Source organism: Eupeodes corollae, chromosome 1 (genome assembly GCF_945859685.1).
Source record: "Eupeodes corollae chromosome 1, idEupCoro1.1, whole genome shotgun sequence".
In the NCBI taxonomy this organism is placed as follows: Eukaryota; Metazoa; Arthropoda; class Insecta; order Diptera; family Syrphidae; genus Eupeodes; species Eupeodes corollae.
This window is the reverse complement of record NC_079147.1, coordinates 203,646,227-203,668,579: the sequence shown is the minus strand read 5'-3', so window position 1 is coordinate 203,668,579 and position 22,353 is coordinate 203,646,227. Positions and strand designations below refer to the sequence as shown.

The 22,353-nt window shown below is 30.4% G+C and overlaps 1 protein-coding gene and 1 long non-coding RNA gene across 3 annotated transcripts in view; one reads left to right on the top strand and one right to left on the bottom strand.

Moving 5' to 3' along the window:
• The window catches only part of LOC129954194 (uncharacterized), a 107,177-nt gene that overhangs the window by 75,967 nt on the left and 8,857 nt on the right, over positions 1–22,353 (top strand). For both annotated transcript variants that reach the window (XR_008782658.1, XR_008782659.1), the window contains one exon: positions 14,930–15,024. This is a non-coding gene — a long non-coding RNA (uncharacterized LOC129954194). The remainder of the gene's footprint in view (positions 1–14,929; positions 15,025–22,353) is intronic.
• On the bottom strand, positions 1,379–20,910 carry LOC129954193 (hemicentin-1-like). Its single transcript, XM_056067938.1, has 5 exons — positions 20,279–20,910; positions 5,909–6,063; positions 3,301–3,511; positions 2,918–3,175; positions 1,379–1,758 (listed from the first exon to the last, which is right to left on the bottom strand). The coding sequence occupies exons 1-5, from the start codon at positions 20,391–20,393 to the stop codon at positions 1,487–1,489; spliced, it is 1,011 nt and encodes a 336-aa protein (XP_055923913.1). The 5' UTR covers positions 20,394–20,910; the 3' UTR covers positions 1,379–1,486.

Here is a 22,353-nt window from a genome sequence, read left to right as displayed (position 1 = left end):
AATGTCAATATTTTACATTATTTGATATGCACAATCATACAAAATTCATTATGTGTGGAATATGGCGAATATGACATCATTCAAATGCCCATTTTGGCTTCCTATGGTGACACTGATCAGAGTGATATTTTCAATGACTCTTCCGCATAGATCTGGCTGATTTTAAGTGATGGCCTGTTATATGTTGACCTTTAGGGCATCGGTCAATTATGGTTTATTTGCAAAGACCAGCGGCGACTTAAAAAAACCCACAAGGAAAAGTCGAGCGGGGTCAAATCGCATGACCTTGGTGGCCAATACACATCACCTGTGCGAAAGATAACCGCCGTCTTGCTGAAACTGCATGCCTTTTAGTCAATATGGTTTAATTTGGGCCATAAGAAGTTAGTTATCAGAGTTAAGTAACGTTCGCTGTTGACGGTGACCGCCTCACTAAAGTCGTTTTCAAAAAAGTGCGGACCTATGACGCCACCGGCCCAAAATCCACACCGAAAGGTACCTTTTTGAGAATGCTTTATCACCTGTTGAACCTCGCATGGGTTGGTGTCGTCCTATATACGCCAATTTAGTTTTCAACACAGCCATTCATCCAAAAATGCCCCTCGTCACTAACGATGATTTTTCGGCAAAAAGCCTAATCAGCAAACAAACAGTTTTGTCTCTGGTTTTGAACCTTGAGTTCCTACGTCAATTGGATCTTGTACGGGTGTAGGCCCAAGTCCCGACGCAAAATCACGCTGTACACTTTCACGGACCGCAGTGATGTTAACCAACTCTCATTTTGATAGTAAGTTTTATCCTTTGAACGTGCTTTTCAGTCGTGTGACTTGCCATGACGATTTAGCATAAACAAGTGAATAATAAACAAAAGATTTGCTAGATTTCACCAAAACAAAATGGCCACCACGGTGCTCCAAAATCTACCCAGTTGAAAAAACCCTTTATAAAATTTTTGTATTAACAATTAGATTACTCCCTTGATCCTTCAAGTTATAGAATTTAAACGAAACAAAAACAAATTTCTTTTTCATTATTTTAAAGTAATTTATTTCTTAAACATAATTAAATAATTATTTTTGTTTTTATTTTCTTTAAGTTTTGTTTTATTTTCTCAATTGCATCATATTTTTAAATAAACTCTTGTTTTTTATTGTAAATTCACGTAAATATACAATATACACACAATAATTTTTTATTTTACATGGATTTTCTAGAAAGTTTTATTTACTTGTTTTTTAAATACATAATAGTTTGTTATATACAATAAAAATAATTTTAAAAAATAAGTAAGAAATAAATCTATCAATAGAATTACATTTTATTTTCATCTACATTCTTTTTTTTATATATCTACTTTTTTCTTTATATAGAATTTAATTCAGTATTTTTTTGTTCGTTTTTATTCATTTTGTTTTTTTATGATTTTATTAAAAATAATAATACACAACACGATAAATATATATTTAAAAAGAAATATGATTTACAGTCATCTAATTGAGAGAAAATGTCTGTAGTTTCTTGTTGAGTTGATTAATAAAAATCCAATTAATATAATTAATGTTTTAAATTGTATTATGTGCCAAAGATTTATCAAAAATGTGTAGAGTGTTTTATATTTAATGATGAAATTTATATCAATTAATCTTAAAGCCCGATAGGAATGAAGAGAATTTGATAAACTATTGGCACTACTGTTGCCATGTTGCATGGCTGCTGGATGTTCACCATTTATAACGTGAACTACGACACTAGCAGAGTCTGAAATTAAAGTATAAACAAAAATAATACTTTTAAGTAATAAAGTTACAAATCCTTTAAAGTGTTTTCACCACCGAAAAAGTATGAGATTTAATTTGGACCAACAATTAAAAACGAATTTTGATTAAATTTACTTGGAAGCAAAATTTGGTTGCGAAAGTTCCCACAAGTTGCTTAGGCAACCTCGCGAGAACTCTTGCAACTCATACATTTCAAAACTAATTTGTAAATATCTTTTTTTTTTCAAAAAATTTAATTTCATTATTAAGAATAGAACATAGAAATATAAAATTTTGTAAGATATAAAGAAAAATATAAAAAGGTTGAAGTTGTGCTCAGAATAATTTTTGAAACTAAATTTAAAAAATAAAAACAATCGAAAGTTTTATAACCTGATGCCCAGAAGCTCAAAATTCAATGATTTAGGAGAGAAACTTTAAATAATTTCTTATACTTATTCAAAGCCGCACATATCCATTTAATAAATGCATCTGATTTCTCTTATTTTTCTGCTCTGAGAAATTGGTAACTTTGCTTAAATCTTTAAATTAAACTTATTCTCTATCGAAAGAAAAAGGAAAACTTTCTATGCACACATAGCACAGTTTTCCGTATGCATTTTCTTTTTTCACTTTTTTCTTAAGACCAAACTTGCAAAACCAAATTTTCTAAATTGTTTGAAGGAACAAGAGCACACCACATCGACTTCCTAGACTTCAACTTCTTGCCGGTTTGGGTTTTTAAAAGCTCCTTTCTTTGAAACGTGATTTGAATTTAAATGGATCAAAGTTAAACGTGTGGGTGGGACGCGGCGGGAAATGTTGGTGTAAGATGTGAATATGTGTGGAATTTTGTTTCTCTCTTTGTGAAACATCTTGAGTTGGAATAAAAGCCATTAGATTCGTATTCGATTGGAACATATTACCATTATCGATATCGGAATCGATAGCTATTTAAATTTAAATTCATTGTTCGTTTTGTATTCCTTTTTCGCAGGATGAAAATATACCAACAACTAAAAAATCCAATTCCATTTATCATTCAAGATTCGATGAATCCTTTTCTCGTTTCTTGTTATTTTTCGATTCAACTTAGAAGTTGGTAGACAGGACAGAAAAGAGCAAACAAAAAATCTTTAAAACTAATTTCAAGAACTTACATGAACTGCTTGGCAAACAGGTATAGTTTCCAGAATCAGCGGGTGTTGCTCTGGCAATCAGTAACATACTCGTTCTAGTCTTTCGCTCTGTTATAACATTGATGCCACCATGTTTTGTATAGTTCATCACACGCTTATCCTTGTACCAATAGATAAATGAAGGAGGTGTAGGTGATTGAAGTGCTAAGCATGTCAAATTCAAATCGCTGCCACTTTTGATGAAAAGTTCAGAATTTCCAAGAATTTTCGCTCGAGAAACTATTTTTGTATAAGGAAGAGGATTTAAAGTTTACATAAATAGATATTTTTTATTTTTTTTTTTCATTTCAAAAAAGTTCTAAAACTTTGATTTGATTTGATTTTATGTTTGTTTGGAAACTTACCAACAACATTGAGTCGAAAGCCTTGACTTATTTTCGGTTCAGTTGATACTTGACACTCATATGTTGCTGAATCTCTTGGCTGGGGGGAGGAAATTCTAAGTGTCCATTCATCGGATCCTTCAGTGTGCAGGGATTGAAATCGTTGATCATTTGTGTATGTTATTATGCCAACAGTGAGGATGTGCAGATCCCTTTTTCGAATCCATGATACCTACAAATAGAAAAAAAGTCGTGTAAAAGTTGAGGAACTATTAACCGTTATTATTTTTGTTTTCACTCTGTATTTAAATTAAAATTAATTGTGAACCTCAAAAATTCTGAATCTATAAATACCTGAACCAATTTCACTTTAAGATAAAAATAAAAATGATTTCTGTGTGTTTAGATTTTTATCCAGAAACAAATTTAAAGTTGTTGAAAGTGTTTTAAATCTGTTCATAAAACGCTGCAACGTTATGGTAGTTGTATATGTATGTTCTGTACTAAGAAATAAAAGGATTTAAGAAGAATTAACTCGAGTGGTTTTTTCCGTTTTCTATATAAACACTTCTGTTTTACTGGAATAAAACTTTAAGATTTCGAGGCCAATATTCTTTGAAAACAGACTCGTTCCGTGTAGTCGTGTAGTTTTCTGTGTTATTGATAGAATGGCATTTCAATTTCAGTGTAAAGCTTAAACATTAGCTCTCTCATCACTTATTTATTATACAAAATCTAATTTCAACAAAGTTGTAACATGGGTGTCAGAAGTGGAATAAATAAATTGTTTTACTTCACTTTATGTTAAATTTAATTGATAATTCTTTAAAATACTTAAAAGCGTTGGTGTTTACATCTTCCCTTTGTTTAGATGTTGCTTTAAAAACTGGCGTCGTATCTTCGTACAAAAGCACCTATATATACCTAATTCTTGACTTCAAAGATACAAATAATGACATTTTAACTTTCACCAAACACAAAAAAACATCTTTACCTAAATGACTTAAAGCTATTTGATTAAAAGGAAAACACAGAACACCTGCCTTCACGCACAAACAAAAAGGAGAGGGAGAAAAAAAAAACGAAACTAAAAATAGTCTTAATATTAAAACTTGTGAATTAATAATAATGACAGAGCAAAAGTGATCCCATTACTTTAAGGGTAAAATAAACGAAAAGCGTAGGTTTACAAAAGAACTACAAGCCATCAAAAGGGATAAAAGGTTATTCAAAGAGGACCACTTTGCCTCGCTTAAGTAGATCATAGCACATCAGACAAACAAGAAAAAATGGAACAAAATATTCGCTTGATATTTAAGGACAAAAGGGACGCCCTTTGACCTTTTTTATTGTTTAGAAGAACAAACAAAAAAATCGACTCCAATTAGAGTGGCTGACGGCATTTTTAGCTGAAATCTAAATAACATAAATTTAGTAGCCCTATTGTTAGCTGAGTTTTTCGTTTTTTGTTAACTTAAAATATAAAAGACCATGATTACCACTTTAGTTAAATGATTTCAATTTGAGCCAAAATGCAACCACAAATTTCAAAGGGCCAACAAGATTGTTTTTTTTCTGCAGCAGTCTTTCCGTAGTTACATCAAGGATAAACATCATGGAGAGAGCGCAACAAAATAAAAATAAAATAAAGAGCTGCAGGAGAAGAGTAATCCAAATTGCTATCCATATTACTTTACATGGTCTGCATTGAGGCTATATGCGATCCGCATACGTACCTAGTATATGACCGTAGTGCATGGTTAATCCCTGAAACCAAAATATACTTACTGTTACTATAGACAGAGATGCACGTTCGAGATACAAAATGAAGTTTTTTGTATGTATTGCAATTTTCTTCTTGTATTTTGTTTCGTTTTTGTGTTTTTAATTTCCGTTCCATTGAACAATATCAATATAAATTTATTGGGTCACACAAAGGATAGTCTCTTTTTTATATTATTTTTTAAAAAAAGCTCCCTTTGTTGTGACTGATTTGTTAAAATTGTTTTGTGTTTACTTACTCGTGTATGTATACCTATGTATTTTCTAGGAATATCAATGTGTTTTAAGAATGACGTTGTGTTGTATGTTTTTGGCTGCTATATTGCCCTGAAGGACATTGATTAATGAAAAGCCATTGATTTAAAAAAGTGTTTTTGACGTAGCTTTTGTAATTCTTTGGCTTATTATTTCAATCTCGTATTGCAATTTCATCACACGCGTCATTTTCAAAAGAAAAAGATAAAGAATTATTGAATTAATTTCGTACCACAAGAAACCATCATATTTGTCATCATTTCGCAGCTACGGTACTTTCAATCAAGTTTTAAGTGGTTTAAAACACCAAATAGAACTTTTATGAATTTATTGTGCGACTTGTGTATATTTTAACTTAAGTTTTATATTTCTCTAAGCTAAAACAAATAGAAATAGGTTTGAAATCCTTACGTTTTCATTACAAAATTTCAACACACTAGATAGAGTAATATTGTTTTCTATTTGTTAGAATGAGAGATTACTTCAATGCTTGTTCAAAAAATGTATCTTGTAAGTATGCATTTAATTTTGTTCTACAAGAAAGATCTTTACAAAATATTTAAACATTCTATTTGAATACATAATATCTTACCGCTCTGTCTCCAAGATTTTTTACACGACAATGTAGATAGGCAGATTTGCCAACAGTTGTTATCACCTCACGTTGCGACGAATTGTCAAAAAACGGCAAAGCATATGGAGCATCCCAATAGTGTGGCGGTACATCGCTTTTAATAAGTTTCGGTTCTGCAAAGAAAAAAAACGACGCCAACAAATTTTATTGAATTTGATTTCAAACCATATAAATATTTAATTTGTATTTCGGAATGATTCAAATTTATATCCAACATATACCTTTCAAATTCCGATGCCTTAATTTAAAAAAATCCTTTTTTTTGTGTTTTAAATATTTAAATAGTTATCCTTCGAAATAATTCACCCGTTAAATTGGTTTTAGTCTAAATCTAAAAGCTGTTTAAGCATGAAACAGAATTCTAAATGACCTTGCCACCCAAGTCACTCGCCGAAAAGCAAACATTTTTTAACGCTAGCTAATAAGTATGAGAATGTGCACTGATGCAGGGTGCAGTGCTTCCATGTTTTTGCCTTCATTTTGAAAATGATTGCTTCCTTTCAATCGGTTTTGTCAAGATTTACCAACAAACAATGCTCATCAAACTGCACAGCAAAAAACATTCAGGGAAAAAGAAACCAAGAGAGTCCTTTCATATCCTCTGAAACTTGTGCAAATATTTTCACTTCTTCACCACAAAATGTGTCCTTAATTTTCACTGTACGGTTTATATATAATGTTTCTGTACTCTTTATCTTCCTCACTCCTTTTTTTCGTAATCCACCTACCTCTACCAAACCCCCTGTTTCTGCTTTATCGGAAGAGTATTAAAACTTAGGTCAAGGCTACGTCTAGCACTTCACCAAACTGAATTTTCATGAAAATTTTTGTACTATTTTTTTATTTCTTTGGAAAACAAATACATACATATACACAAGAGGCAGGCTCAAAACGCAGGAGTGAGGGCAAAAGAGGGCGTTGACAGAGAGGGAAACAGTTAAGTACACATAGTTTGAAGATGAAAACAGCGGAAACTATAAAGTTTTTTGGATTTTGATGCAATACAACAGTCGAGAGGACTAAACGAGAAGGTATATGTTGGAGTTGGTACCTACATAATATTAAATGCAGTTGACATAGAAATCAGAAAAGGAGTGTCCTTCAATAAGGATTGTGATTGTGATGCCCTTAAAAATTTAGTGAAGCACAAACTTTGTCATAATGAACACAATAGGAACTTGAAATAAAACGGAAAGCCAAGAGAAAATTTCGAAATTGGTTTTCACTATTTTCGAGTGGGTTAAAGTGGCTTCAGATTTGTTGTTTCTTTATTAAAAAAATATTTTATGAAAATACGAAAAGCAGGACAACCTCCTTCAATATTTTGTTGAAATAAATAGTCTTTAAAAAAAAACAATAAGGAGCACAAAACTTTGACAAAAGCTTAAGAATTGTTTTATTAAATCTTAACTTACTAAAATTATTTAATTATGTTAAGTGCATAATAGTATAAAAGGCAATCAATACGTTTAAAACTAAAAAAAAAAAATTCTATGGCTCCAGCTCCGGCGCCGCGCGCGCCGCTCCGCCACACTGCCGTCTACCTGTTCGTCAATTGATTTGATATTTATATAATAGGTATTATATTCGATTTTTCATACTTTATATTAGGGATCTTGATTTTACCCGGGTAATACCCATTCCATCAAAAATCCGGGTACCCTGGTAATGCGGGTATTACCCAAATTTGCGGGTACCCGGGATATGTCAACTGGCGGGTACCCGACAATATCGTGTTACGGGTACCCAGTACACAAAAATGCTACAATTGCTTATGAAATAATATTCCACAAAAAGAGGAAACAGAGAAGCAATGAAATGTGATTTTTATATCCATAAACATCATGTTGTACTTAAATTTTATTGAAAGAATAGTGATGTGAATAAGTTTTGACTGATTTCGCAATAATAATTAATCCCTGCCCAGCAATAAATCAATATTTTGAGACAAATAGATTAGACGCGAATGTAAAACACATTATAAAATATATTGTTTCGTAATGCATTCATAAATCATAACTAGCACTGCTGGCCAAAAAGTATTTATGTATACCAGCGACATCGGTATCCTCGGAACGTTTTTTTTCTGCTGCAAGTAACATTGTTACACCTAAAAGATCAATTCTGTTGCCAGAAAATGTTGGCTTGTTGACATTTTTGATGAGCAATCAAAAATTGTTACAATCAAGTCCTAAATAAGTTTAAATTTGTTATTTTGACCACGTTTTAATTTCTTAACGAAAAAATTATTGTGTTTTTAATGAATAACTTCTTCTTTTCCAGAAATGTTTATTAAATTTACGTTTTTGATATGAAGATAATTTTTTTTGAATAAAAAAATTTGTTATGAATCTGTTTATTTTTATTTTTAACCAGAGCTACTCGTACATATAGTCGAATCAAAATCCGAATACTTATCTATGTATGTTGTAGCAGAGAAATAATTTAATTATTATTTTCTTTCAATCTTTCTTCAAGTCTTTTTTTATAACTATACACGAAATTGTTTTGGGTACCCGGATTTTACCGAGTACCCACAAGAACGCGGGTACCCGCAATTATGGTAGCCGGGTAATACCCGTAAGTGCGGGTACTCGGGTACCCGGGTAATTACCCGGGTATGCGGTTATCAAGAGCCCTACTTTATATCTAATATTATCCTCTTTTTCTACTCAAGGCGATATTAATACCCTTATTATTTAAAAATATAGTGTGAGCACAAGGAAAGGAAGGGAGGGGTTGAAAGGAGGCGTTGGTGAGCATTGGTTTTGAATTTCTGCATTTTCCAATGACTGGGAAAGACAGAGTGTGTTAAGGCATTCTACATTCGCGTAGTACGGCTAAATAACGAATCTGTACTGGACAATACAACCGAAGTTAGGCTCAAGCATAAACCGTTAAAAAAATAATAAAAAAAGGGTGAGACAAGAAACTTCACGACTATGTTCAAGCGACGTAAATGATCCTATGGTAGTATTATCACCAATCAATCTAAATGCTGTACGTTCATTGCTGTCGAAGGCTTAAGTAAGTTGCAGAAGAACTAGCCCAGAGCTGGGAGTTAACCTAAAGCTTATGACGTATATAAGCTTTGAAGATAACAGCCTGATCAGAGGGGGAGAAAAACTTCATGCATCGCTTTATAAAAGCCAAACATCTTGTGCCATTTTTAGCGACATGATCGAGATGTTCAGTCTCCTCGATGCAATTGTCATCCATGGATAATGGCAAGGGGGTATAACTCGCTTCAACGATACAAGACAGCATTGAGTTTTCGAAGCATTAAATTCCACGCAGTTTTATAATTATTGTATTATTGTACAACGCTGTTTAAGTTGAAATTGTATGAGCTTATCATAACAAATCATTTTAGACAATAATCTAAGTTGGGAACTTTCTATTCACAAGGAACTCGTCAAAAATGATGGCATTCCAATTGCTTCATGTAATTGTTTGCTAAAATAAGATGCTGCAAATAAATCATACATCGGCTAAAATAACATCAACAAATGACAGGCCACGAAAAACATTTGCGGTACCCTATATTCAAAGCTTTCAAAGTCGTTGATATCTCTAAGCAGATTTCATAAAAGTTCGATAATTGGCGTCAAAGCCGGACACTGTCTTATAGGTATGGACGTATTCTCAATAGACTTTTGTAGAAACTTTTCGGAAGAGCAAGAGGAGGAAACCTTTCTTCACCTCCCTTGAATCTGCGCAGTACTAGCTCAATAACGTAAGACCTAACTGGGTTTATTCTTCCATTACTAGGATTATAACATCCTAGTCTTTAACCTTTCGTAAAGAACTCTTATTTATTTCATTGAGATCAGAATGACCAGAATCATCACAATGGGCAATGGTCTAAGTGTGTCCTTCTTCAACCTGGACAGCCACTTCAACGTAACTAATGTCTTAACTGAACCGAAAGATATAAGTTTTCAACTATTGGACCACACTTTTTTGAAATGGTTTCTTAGTTGTTGTTGGTATATTTCTTTCTTGCTTATTGTAATGTACACCAAAAACACCCGCATTTACAATTTTATTTTATTTCTTTTTGAGCAACAACTGATCTTTGTTAGCATATGCAAAAATAATTAAATAAAATGCTTTCCTTAATTTTTGAAAATATCCAAACTTATAACTCTAATTTTTGAATGCACCAATAAAAAGAGAATTCCAATGTAAAAACAAAGGTTCATTAACACAATATTTAACTTGATGAACTTTTTTAGATGTAAACCCAAGGTTCATGAATTGAGAAACTACGATCATATTACAAATTTCTAACATTTTATATTTTATAGTTTGCGTGAACACCAACTTCATCCGTTAACAGATATGGACTTTTAATAAAAATAAACAACATTTAAATAGAATTTTACAAAATATATATTCAAAATTTTCAATTGATGCCAAAAACAAAACATAAAAATCTTCAACTCATTAAAAAAAAAAACACTTTAAAGTCCTTACATAGTGCTCCTTCTCTAGAGAATCAGCAACGTAAGCAAAACATTAGTAGTTCATGACTGATGCGACACTTAAATAAGGCAACTAAAAGAAGTATACAAAAAAAATCAATGCAAAACGAGGTTAACGACAATGCAAATGCCAAGCATCATGACAAAACAATGCGCAACAGTCAACAGAGAGTCCTCCTAGAATTCTATGGGTAAGGTAGGCCATAATGTAGGTGGGTATAAGTATGCAGATGTAGAGTTTCCATTTCCCTTGTGAAAACCTTGATTTATGGTTTTAACAAGAAGAAACTATACTATAACACTTCTGTACGGAGATGAAGACCAGACCCTGCACACTGCTCAGCTCTGCTCAGTGGTAATATTATTTTGGACAAAGATATCTTAAAGTTATAAATAGTTCAAGGTTATAAAACATAAATAAAGTTGAAGGTTAGGTATGCTACAAAAACCTTTTCCGTTTGTTTTTTTCAAGACATTGAAGTTGATATCTTTAAAAAATGAGAGAGAGTTGAGTCCCAACTTGAGAGTATTATCAAGATAGGGATGTCTTAATTCTCAAACAAAAGTTTTCCTTTTAAAATCAAATCAAGTCAACCCTCATTAAGATGTATTTGTCTCTGACGTGTATCCAAGATTTATGTGAAGAATTAGGAAGTTTATAACAATTCAACTCGAATTTTCTTTCGTAAGATGTCTATTAATTTTGATTTGAAAGATTTTTTTTTTAAATAACTAACTTTCAAAAATTAAAATATAAACGTGTTTTATTTTATGAATCCAACTACAACATCAATTTTCTTAAATTTTTCATACAAAAGTCAAAACTAGAAATGTCTAAATCCAAAATGTGTTCAATTGTGCTCCAACTGAATAACTAAAAATAAAATTCGAAATCAGCAAACAAAAACCATTTTTTCATTATGTTTTTATAATAATGTTTTTATTTTATCTACTTTAATTTTGTTTTGAAAATATTCGACATTACATTAAAATAAAAACAAAACATTGTTTTTCACTAGAATATTTAATGTGAAAAATATCTGCTCTTTTATCTAACCAACAAAATCCTTTTCATTTTATTTATGAATGCAAATGTTAATGTAGATAAGGAGAATTTTGTACATGGTGCGTTTGTTAAAATTGAATTTTTCCCCATGGATTTATATTTTTCTAAGCAGATTTTATCATTGTTTGGTTTTTGGAAAAAATAAGTTGTTTCAAAGTTGAAATAGAGGTTTTCTACTAATTTACTTCATATTTCCAACAAATTAATGTTTTTTTTTCAAATTAAAAACGGTTTTTAACCATGCATACAATTCATTTAAATATTTCACACTGAACCTACTCTACCGTTTGTCGAAACAAATTCAAATGCATACATATATCATTAAAGTATTAGATTTTTTATTATCAAAAATAGAATTCATGTAAATATTTTAAATCCTTAATTTTGAAATACAAACATTTTATACGCCGGTAGGTAAATAATATTTGAGTACTTCTAAAAATACAGAACAGTATTCTTTTGAGATATTCTTTCTTTAGCCATGCAACACGAATATTTGAGTTTTTTTTTCTTCCCATTTTGAGATTTTAAACCAGTGTACATTAAAATCATTTCTTTTGAATTTGTATTTTACTAATTTTTTCAATTGGCATTTCCTAGTAAGACCTTTTAGTTTGAACCGCTTTTTTTCTCGACAAAAGTGCAATCAAATAGGAAACCATACGAATGCACAAAAGCACCAAGCGAAAACTTCTGTAAAAGTGTACCAACGCTCACAAATATGCAGTTATTTATACTTAAAAACAGCTTATTTTAGCTTAAATAAAGGATTATCCATTTTCACATCTAAAAGTGTATGGCTGGAATTCCATATCTGTTAACCCAATCGATCGTTTAACTATCGTACAATGCATACAAATTGTTAAAACCTCCTACAAAAACGATATTCTGTCCCAGCCACATATGGTTTTTTAGAGGAGATTATAGTTTACATAATCGTATAACTAATTGTGAAAAAATTTAGAAAATTTAGTGCACTCTTTGGCCTGGAGGTATGATTTGACCTTAGTTCTTCGAAAATTACGATGGAAAGACTGTCACCGTCAATTCGGAGCGTTATGAGCTTATGACAACCGAAGTTTGCTTGTCTGCTATTGAAATAGTAACCGTGGCATAATGGTTAAATCTTAAAAGATTTTTCACAGTTACGGGAATTGACATGAAATGTGCTTTCTAAAATTATCCGTTTGGAATCGGCTTAAAACTGTATCCCTGACAATAGTATACTCGCACAAAGGAATGTTTGAGAGTTGTAAGTCAATAGAGAACTAGTTGTTACTCTCTAGTTCTCAACGGACTGTTGCGCCACCCAATTTATTGATAATTGAAGAATACGACTTGGAGAATATGTAGTTCCAACAAGACAGTGCCACATGTAACACAACTCGAGCGAATATGGCTTTATCGCAAGACACATTTCGCTTAATTTCTCCGCTTAATTTCTCGTCGTGGTGATATAAACTGGCCACCAAAACCATGCTATTTGACACCACTGGACTTTTTTTTGTAAGGTTACTCAAAACACCGTGTTTAACTCTCGAGCACTTAAAAACCAACATTCGTTAAATTATTTCCTTAAAAGAATCGATGCTTGCAACAATTCGATTGGTGGCCAGTTAAAGAATGTCAAAGTTCAAAAAATTGTATTAAAAAAGATATATCACGGAAAAAATGTTATATATGTTTTTTTATTTACGTTAACTTTTAAGATCGCAAAATGGATAACCCGGTACCTAAAAAATATAGTTTCCAAAAATAGTTCAAAAACAAACATTTATCGCCCAAAATATGAATTTATACATTTTTAAACTAAACGCACTACACCCAAAATTTTCTACCATTTTTTAAATATGTAGGTAATAATGGTTTATCTGTGTAGAAGTACATGAGCTACAATACTTTTTTTTCACACTACTTTAAATTTTTTATCTTCAGCCTAAGATAATAAAGTTTAAATGGAGTGTTAAGACCGTATAAATGAAACCATCCTTTAAAATTCAACTTTGACGAAATTTTATAGAAGTCAGACCATTTTGACATAATTTGTCTGGACTATTAAAGATTGGAAAGTTATAAAACTCGCTTTCAGCTTATATAACCTATATTGGAGAAATCTGTAAAACAAACTTCTGGATCGCCTATTGAGTGTTAGAATGGTGTTATGTTGTCATAAATATCAGCGTAGATTTTAAGCTGTCATAAAGGTTATTTAAAGTTTAAGAACATTTTGTATTTAAAAGTTCTATTGGAACTAGATTGGGTCAACATCGAGTTTATTGCAATAATTTTAATAATCGTTTAGTAATATTTGTTTGGCTTGTTGCAATATCAAGTTTAATATGATTAGGCTTTTGTAGTTTATGATGAACAGTCGATCTTCTAGCTTGAACTCTATTTTGTGATTTAAATTTACTAACGTAGAGCATCGAATTAGAATCTGCTGTCAGAATCGCAATTATTGACATGTTTCACTGCATCTCCAAATTAATATTTGTGTCTTATTTTTTAAAGATTTAATTCATATAATATTAAGCAGTTCTCCAGGATCAAGTTGTTACTACTAAACGAAAGAGACAAAAAAAAGCAAATCAAAAACCTAACATACAATTTTTTGACCAAAGACCTCTTTACCTAATGCTAAAGATGTATTTTTCTTGTTCCATTAAGCTTAAACTGGAAAAGTGTATCCTTGGTAAAAGTTTTTCATGTAACCATAGTGGTAGATTGTGATGTGGGGTTATTTCCTCAACAAAACTCCAAAATACTAATACTCCTTTAAATTATTAATAGATGTTTCATGTTGATGTTTTTAATGAAGCAAGTCAAAAAACCACATCCTTTAAAGAGCATCATAAAGTGGAATTTGCCAACTTATTCTCAAATTAATTTATTGTAAAATAATAATTTTTTTTCATGCTAGAGGCGATTTTGACAAAATTTTAAAATAACGTGCGCGTTATTATTCAATTAATCCGGAGTGTTTGTATTTCCAAAACACAAGTATTTCAAAACACAAGAACTCCCTTCCTCTGAATGGTAGTCGAATGACAAAACCATAAATATAAACAGTTGTAAGACCTTCAAATGATAATAAAATTATTTTTCGGATTCCTATGCACATGTTTTTATTACACCCAGACGATTCCAGTTATTTTCGTAAAAAAGGATTGTCATTTGCATACTTTTCCCATTTCGAATTTCTCCAACAATAATATTTTCATGTAAAAATCAATATATAACTATGAATTGTCAATTTCAAGTTCAAGGACTATCTAAAAGCCTTAAGAAAATTTCCAAAATGTGTCTGTAGAAAACCTTTGTTTTATTGTCCAAAACCAAACCCGCAACACCTACATTTTATTATTCGAATGAGGAACGTAGATTTGTACCTAATTGCTAATAAATCAGTATATCCTTTTTTTACAGATTATTTCGCACATATTTATCAAGGGAATACAAAGTACACCGTACGTACACACATGTGTACATATTGAGGCGTGTGCAGTATCAAGAAAGAAGAAGTAGGTATATCTTAAAACAATACATAAATAAACATGTCACACAAAATAATGCCTTGCTAATAACAATTTATTGGACTATTATCCATTCCAATGTTATTTATTATTCACTAAATGGCTTTATACATTCATATACATAAACGAACAACAACAAACATAACGAAAAGAAACCAAGAAGGCAATGGCAACCGGAAAGGCTCAGTATTCAATATACATAAATGGCACTGAAACGGAAATGGAGAACCACGACCCCGGCGACAGTGATTTTATCCAACAATTTCTATGCATAATTGATGGAAAGAAAAACAAGACATGGATAGCTCAATAATATACAAATTATATTATAATAATATTTGTCTATTCTTGTTTCAAGGTGCGCATAAACGTTTACCTATTCATGTAAATTAATGTCGCATGAAATGAATCTATACTTTAGTTATTTCTCAGAATTGATAGATATCGTTTAAAAAAATTTCGAACGATTTCATATAATTATTTTAGGTATAGTACTAGAAAGTGTACATTTAAATAACAATTAATTTTTATTAACCGATATTTATATTACGTGTGTGTGTGTTTAAGTCAAAGGTAGATATACATACCTAAGCTTTTACCTATGCCAAGGAAATTAAATCTTTTCGGCCATCTTTTAATATCCTAGCGTGACAGTGTATAATTAAAACAGTGGTACACGCAATGTTTTTCGATTTGAAATTGAAGATTTATTATTTTTTTTGGTTTTGTTTTGATTGAAATCTTGATTTTAATTGAAACCTTTATTTAGGAATAAAATTGTTTGATTTTTTTGTTCTTGCTGAAATCTATTAACCGAATAATTAGTACAATTTAATGAAAAGCTTTGAGGATATAGGAGATCGATAGTTATTTTTGATTTGATTTGATTATTTTTAAGTTGATAGGTTACGTTTTTATTCCAAGGGTGATTTTAAGAACATGGATATGGGAAAATGAAAAAATGTGTTTTTTAGAATAGAAAGTGAGAAATTCTCTAAGGATATTCTATGTAAAAGTATTTTAATATTTCGAAATTTTAGTTTCAGTATTTTTTTTTTATAAAACAGTCTTATCAAAGTTTGCAAATGATAATTGATTTAAATTTTTTTGTGAAAGATTACTCAATTATATGTATGGCTGTTTTTGGAACGGTCCAGGCACTAGACATCAGTTCATAACCATCACTGAAATCAAACAACAGTAAACAGTGTAATGTTTGTGTAGACAATGATAACCTCCAATTAGTTGTTGTATTAATGTTTCCGTTTTATAATTTGAACAAATATTTTTTCTTCCATTACATCTGCACACATACAGCATTCGTCATTTTGATTTTATTTCTTTGTTAAATTAACCCAATCAATTTAAGTACATTAATTATTGGGTATTTTGGAAATCTGTATAATTTTCTACTTTTAATTTTCTATTCACCTAGAAATACGATTTCTAATATAAATAACTTTTATTAAACGTTCACAATTGTATAAGAAGGGAAATTCTGTAGAAAGTTATATTCTAGAAACCAGAAAAAAGCTGTAGTTATGTTTTTGAAGAATAGAAAATAGCAGAGAAATTTAGATACTTTCAGTGTTGCAGTAATAATATAACTCAAAATTTTACAATTAAATTTGAGTTAAAAATCTTGAAGGATCCAATTAATGGTTAAAAAATTAATGGATTGAAATTTGCATTTTACCTATATGAGAAAGGAGATATTAGTCCTTAATAAATTATATATGTATATTTTATAGAAAATTTTATAAACATTTTCTTAAACCAAATCTCATTTTTGCGATAATAATTTCAGGCTTTTTCAATACACCTATGAGTACAGTAGAAAATTTCTTTGTGAAAAATTTATCAACAATCAGTTTAAACTAGAGCAGTTGAGGATGTTGGGTATCTTTGGCACTTATGTTGTTTCCGTTTTTGATTTTAATTAACATGATGGAATAGCTCGGTCAAATATTTAAACCCCACTTTATTCATCAAAATTGAGAGTGATTAACTCTCATAGCTAACCTCGTAGACTTTAAGACAACTCGTCTTTAAAAATTCCGTATAATAATGTTATTATTTAATGCAATATGTCTAAAATTTAGTATTTTTTGTATTTCAAACAACTTTGCATCAACATCTTGCAAAAAGGCCTAAACGTTTTGTTAATTGATATTTTTACCTTCATTAAGAAAAATTAAATTCATGTGTAAAATGATAAGTCTTCCATTAAATTTTTTAGTTCATGAATTTTTCGTGTATTAAGTTTTCTTTTTGTTGTAAAATAGTTTAAATTAATGAATTGGTACATTTAAAATTATAATAACAGCGCTCGGTGCCTAATAGATCCAAATGTTCAGTTAGACAACAGTCACCTATAATTTTTAGAGCTAAAGTGGTCTACAAACTTGTAGAAACATGGAAATTGCAATTAAGTTTAAAAGGTTGGGGAGCTATAAAAAACTTCTCTTCAGGACGAGAATGTGAATCCAGAAACGAATACGAAAACCTAAGGGTATTTTCAGCAACGAATTAGTTAAGTGGATTAGAAGATTCAGACAAAAGATCATTCATAAAAACAAGAAAGAATATTGGAGACAAAACGGAGCTCTAGAGAACACCAGCGTTTGTTATGAGATTGCACTTGTTCAATAATACTTGTTTTGAACGGTCCAACGAACACATAATTAGTTGAAACTAAAAGTACGAATTTTCGATACGAAAGCTTGATGTAATACTATATTGAATGTTTTTCAAATATCAAGTGTATTTATCTTACTTTTATTATAAAATATCAAAAGATCAAGTGGACCTATTTCTACGACAGCCATACTGCTGGTTTTGAAGAAACTTTCGTTTTTCTGTATATTTCTCAAAATGAAAATCGATCAGCGATTTCATGACTTCGAAAAGAATGGTCGTAAGTGCAATAAAACGATAGTTAAAGGGGGAGGAGCAAGGAGAAATGACATTTTTGATCCACTCGGAAAGAAATCTGAAGATTAGGACAGATAGAAAATAAATAATAGGAGGGATAGTATCCAAGCCTGCGGATTTGTGTACCTTAAGCAGGGTTACAGGAGCTTAAGTCACTTATGAGCTAGTAAGTGACTTATGAATTGAGAGCAATTCAATTCGTAAGTCAGTTAGTGACTTGTGAACTAGGCAAAATTAAATCACACTCATGAATTTAAAAAAAATTAAGTCGGGAACCAGTTAAAAGATCGTGTTAAAAAAATTGTAATTTATGAAAATAACATATAAGCTAATGGGTACATTTTGATTTACAAAATTATTAAGTAGAAATGTGTAAGTTAGCACGATCATTTAATTTAATTTTGAAAAGCTTAAAAAATGCTTTCGTTAATAATTCAATAACTTTGTAGTCTTAAGAAGCTTAAGAAATGCCAATCTTCCAACTAGATCACAATTCTTTTTTAATGTATAAGTGACTTCGAAAATATTGAATACATTTTTTCCAATTCATAAATCACTTAGTAAATTGTAAATTATTTTTTTTAATTCATAAGTCACTTTTTAAATTCATAACTCACTTACTAACCTGTGAATTATTTTGTTTTAATTCAGCAGTTATCAACGATTTAATGATTTTTTTAATTCAAAAATTAGCAACCATGATCTTAAGACCTTTTAAAGTTAGCAAATGCGAAAAAAAAAGTTTATTTCTTTACGCTTTCAATCAAAGGCGAGGAGTCGTTAAAATCTTATTTTTGCAATGTTGTATTTATCTTAATTTGACTTAATTGTGGTCAGAAACAAAATTTGAACTATTCAATATGAGCCTCATAAAGCTTGTTTAAACTTATTTTGGTTTTCTTATAACATTCTTAAACATTTTTTTAAAGTAAAACTTAAACTTTGCTTACAGTTTACTCTTTACAGTAAAACTTATATATTTTTCATTTTGCAAAGAAGCAGTTTCTTGAAAGTCACTAGTGAAAATAAAAAGGCTTCTGCTTATTATTATTTCACATTCCCGGTTTTTATCAGCTTAAAAAGTTTTGTAAATCAAAACAATTTATAATCCAATCTAAAACGTCTAAATCGTTTTAGTTTCTAGTTTGAGCTCGAAATTCTAACCAAATTCTGTAGACCAAAAAATAAATTTAAATGCAAAAGCAAAATAACGTTGGAAGAAAAAGTGTATTACCATTTGTGTGAATTGAACACAATTATAAAGCACGAAATTTTCTTTTGAAAAAAATATTGACCATTAAATGTATTATTTAGGCTTCTATGGAAGAAAAAATGATCAGTTTTCTGAAATTAATAAGTTGTACCATCATTAATGGAAGTTGGGTAGAGCTGAATTTGAATATTTGAAAATAACCTTTGTTCATTATGAATTCTATTAAATTGATGTTATCTACGTGTAGTTAAATAAATCCAAAATCAATTTCAGTTCATGGTATACCTATACTAAATTGCTTCCATAAAACTTGCTCAGGGGTAATATTTTATGACTATGTGGTGATGGGAATGAGGAAAGGGTTGCAGATTATAGGATTAGAATGTCTGCAACCGCTTTTTTAATAGAATTTCCAGACCTTCGCATTTAAAATCAGATATTAATGGATTCTAGGAATCTTACTATGGAATTCATGAGTTAATAAAAATGATTAAATTTTGATATTCTAGTAATATCTCTAAAAATCAGCCTATTGTTTTATTTTTTCCATAAATACACAAAAATCCTTTTTTATCAGACTTCTAGATACCCCCCTACCAATACTGCATTGCAGTTTGCTATAGCCAAAAGTTAAGTGGATACGAGTATAGGTACTCTCGTATAATGTAAGACAAAATTTCATTGTTTAGTGTTTGCCAATAAAATTTGGTTTTATTTCCAATTTTCAAGCTCAATAAAGGAAATACAATAAAAATCAAGCAAACAAATTAAATCGTAAACTTTTACGACTTTTTCCCTTTTCTCGATCTTGACTTCCCTACACACATAAATCTACTACCTATACCAAAAAACAAGCAAAACATGTAAAAGGTATAAATATACATGTTTAGGCCCACAAAGACCAACTTGATATAAAATGCCTCCTGTTTTGATGTACCAATATTATAATTATGATCACACACACAAAATGTCCTTGACGAAAAATGTCCTGACTACGTAATTTAAGAGCCTTCCCCTTTTTAACTTTTGACGGTTATAATTAATTTCAATTAAATTTGACATTTTAAATTCGATAGGTTGGTATTGTCATCTTACCTAACAGCATCAGCAACAAAAGATGTGTTATATATATTAATCCAAAACGTAATCCATAAGAAGATGAATTGAATATATTAAAGATTTTCACAAAAATGTTACTTTTCAATAACATTTAATCCTTTTTTGTTGTTGTGTAATTTTATTATTTTCTACGTATTGTAAAATAAAAAAACAAACAAATTTTTCATCAAAATTAATTTGATTTAGCCGCACTTGCTTTGGTATAATAAACACACACACATATATATTCCATGTTTTGAGAGAGTAGTAAATTTCAAACTAACTTTTTTCGTTTTCGTATTTTAGTTTAGAAAATGACATTGACAATTTGACTGACGACGACGACGATGACGACGACGATGTTGAATACAAGTACCGCAGTAAGGATACAGAAGTTTTCTTTTTTTTTCAATTTGTATTTATATGTTGCAGATACCGTTTTACGAAAAGGAAAAGCTTTTGTGTTTACATTTTACACCTGGGTAGGAATTTTGGTATAAGCAAAAGATGAATTCGACCTTTTTATTGTATTGCAATTAAAATTTTATTGAATAAGTCAGATTATACAGATACAACAGACGCACGAACAGGAGCTATGATACTAAATGTCCTACCGCAAGGACTTTTCAATAAAAACTACCATCTGAACATAGTTACGCGTGGGTCTAAAAAGCTCCCTGATGCGATGGCTTTTTTTTAAGCTTTTCTAATAAAATGGGAAAAGGAAAAACTTTGGTACTCTTTGGTTCAGGGATTATTTTCCAGAAAGAGCGAGAGTGTGAAAGAGAGCTGTATTTTCCTGCAAAGAGGATTTGTATCTAATCAAATTGGATTAAAATAAAATGAAATCTCATGAATTTTGTGTTGGAAAATCTTGAACTTGAGGCATTCTTCTGTTTTGGCAACGCATATAGGTAAAGTTCTCTGAAGGGTTAAAAACAGTAAACCTATGTAGAAGGGTCTTATGGGCTACCGAAGTTGCCCGCCTGGAGGGGGAGATGTTTGCATAGTTAGGTATAGGCGTGTGTATAGATATTTTTTTGGGATATGGGCTTCGGAATGAAATTGACAAAAGCTCTTGATTTCGTTACAGATGAAAATGGAGTCAAATTTTTTGGAAAATTTAAATTATATTCTTTTTGCGAATCAAATTTTCTTCTGAGACAAACATTGAACTGACAAAAAAACAACTCTTAAGAGAATGAAGCACCTGAATATTATATACGGATATTTGATGGAACTCTTTATGATTAACGTGTACTTTTTTGTTTTCATTTGTAGCCCTATTTAAGTTTGTTGCTTTTTGACAAGTTAAAGCTGCGAGAATACTTCCTAATCCATTTTTATTTGAATCTTGAATAATGAAATTGCTTGTTAGAAAACCTAAGTACACATTTTTGGCATACTAATTTTGAACCACTTAATTTTAAGGCGAAATTTAAGATGTCTCTGCTAAGTTGATAGATCTGTGTGTTTTATTGTTTCGTATTTTTTTTGACAGTGATGAGAAAATAAATTGAAAGTGTCTCCTTAATTGTTGGCATCTCTATGGGGCTCATATAGATTAATATTAGAGATCATCAGACGTTCAGAGTGGGTTTAAATCATGAGCTATTTTTTCACTTCATTCAACTGTTTCTATCGAGACATAGAACTTGAGAAATATTCACTTGTATATATTAAATAAAGAAAACGTTAAATTTATACTCAGCAAAAAATATTTATATTTCAAGCACCATCCTAAATTTATCTCTATCCATTTCAAAATCTCTAAAATCGACTGAGTGCCTTCCTAATTCATTAAATATGTTTATGTAAATGATTTTTATTGTCTTATTGTTTTAAAATAAATATTTTTTTAAATACCTGTATTTCATTAATTTTTCAACAAAATTATCAAACATTTTTAAATTTATTTTTGGGTATTACAAAATATTTCTTAAAGACCCCCGTATTAGTTAATATTTCAGCTAACGAGCTTCTTTTGCCTATATGAACTCTTTTTTATGATTTTAATTAAAAACGCTTTAATGATACATAAAACTTAAGAAAAACGTTTATCCGCCTAGAGT

Excerpts from the sequence above, each read along its gene's own strand:
- LOC129954193 (XM_056067938.1), bottom strand. The coding sequence starts at position 20,393 with ATGTTATTGAAAAGTAACATTTTTGTGAAAATCTTTAATATATTCAAT. Across the intron at positions 6,064-20,278 it reads TTTGTTGCTGATGCTGTTAG|AACCGAAACTTATTAAAAGC; the intron begins GTAAGATGACAA and ends TTTTCTTTGCAG. Across the intron at positions 3,512-5,908 it reads AAAATCTTGGAGACAGAGCG|GTATCATGGATTCGAAAAAG; the intron begins GTAAGATATTAT and ends TTCTATTTGTAG.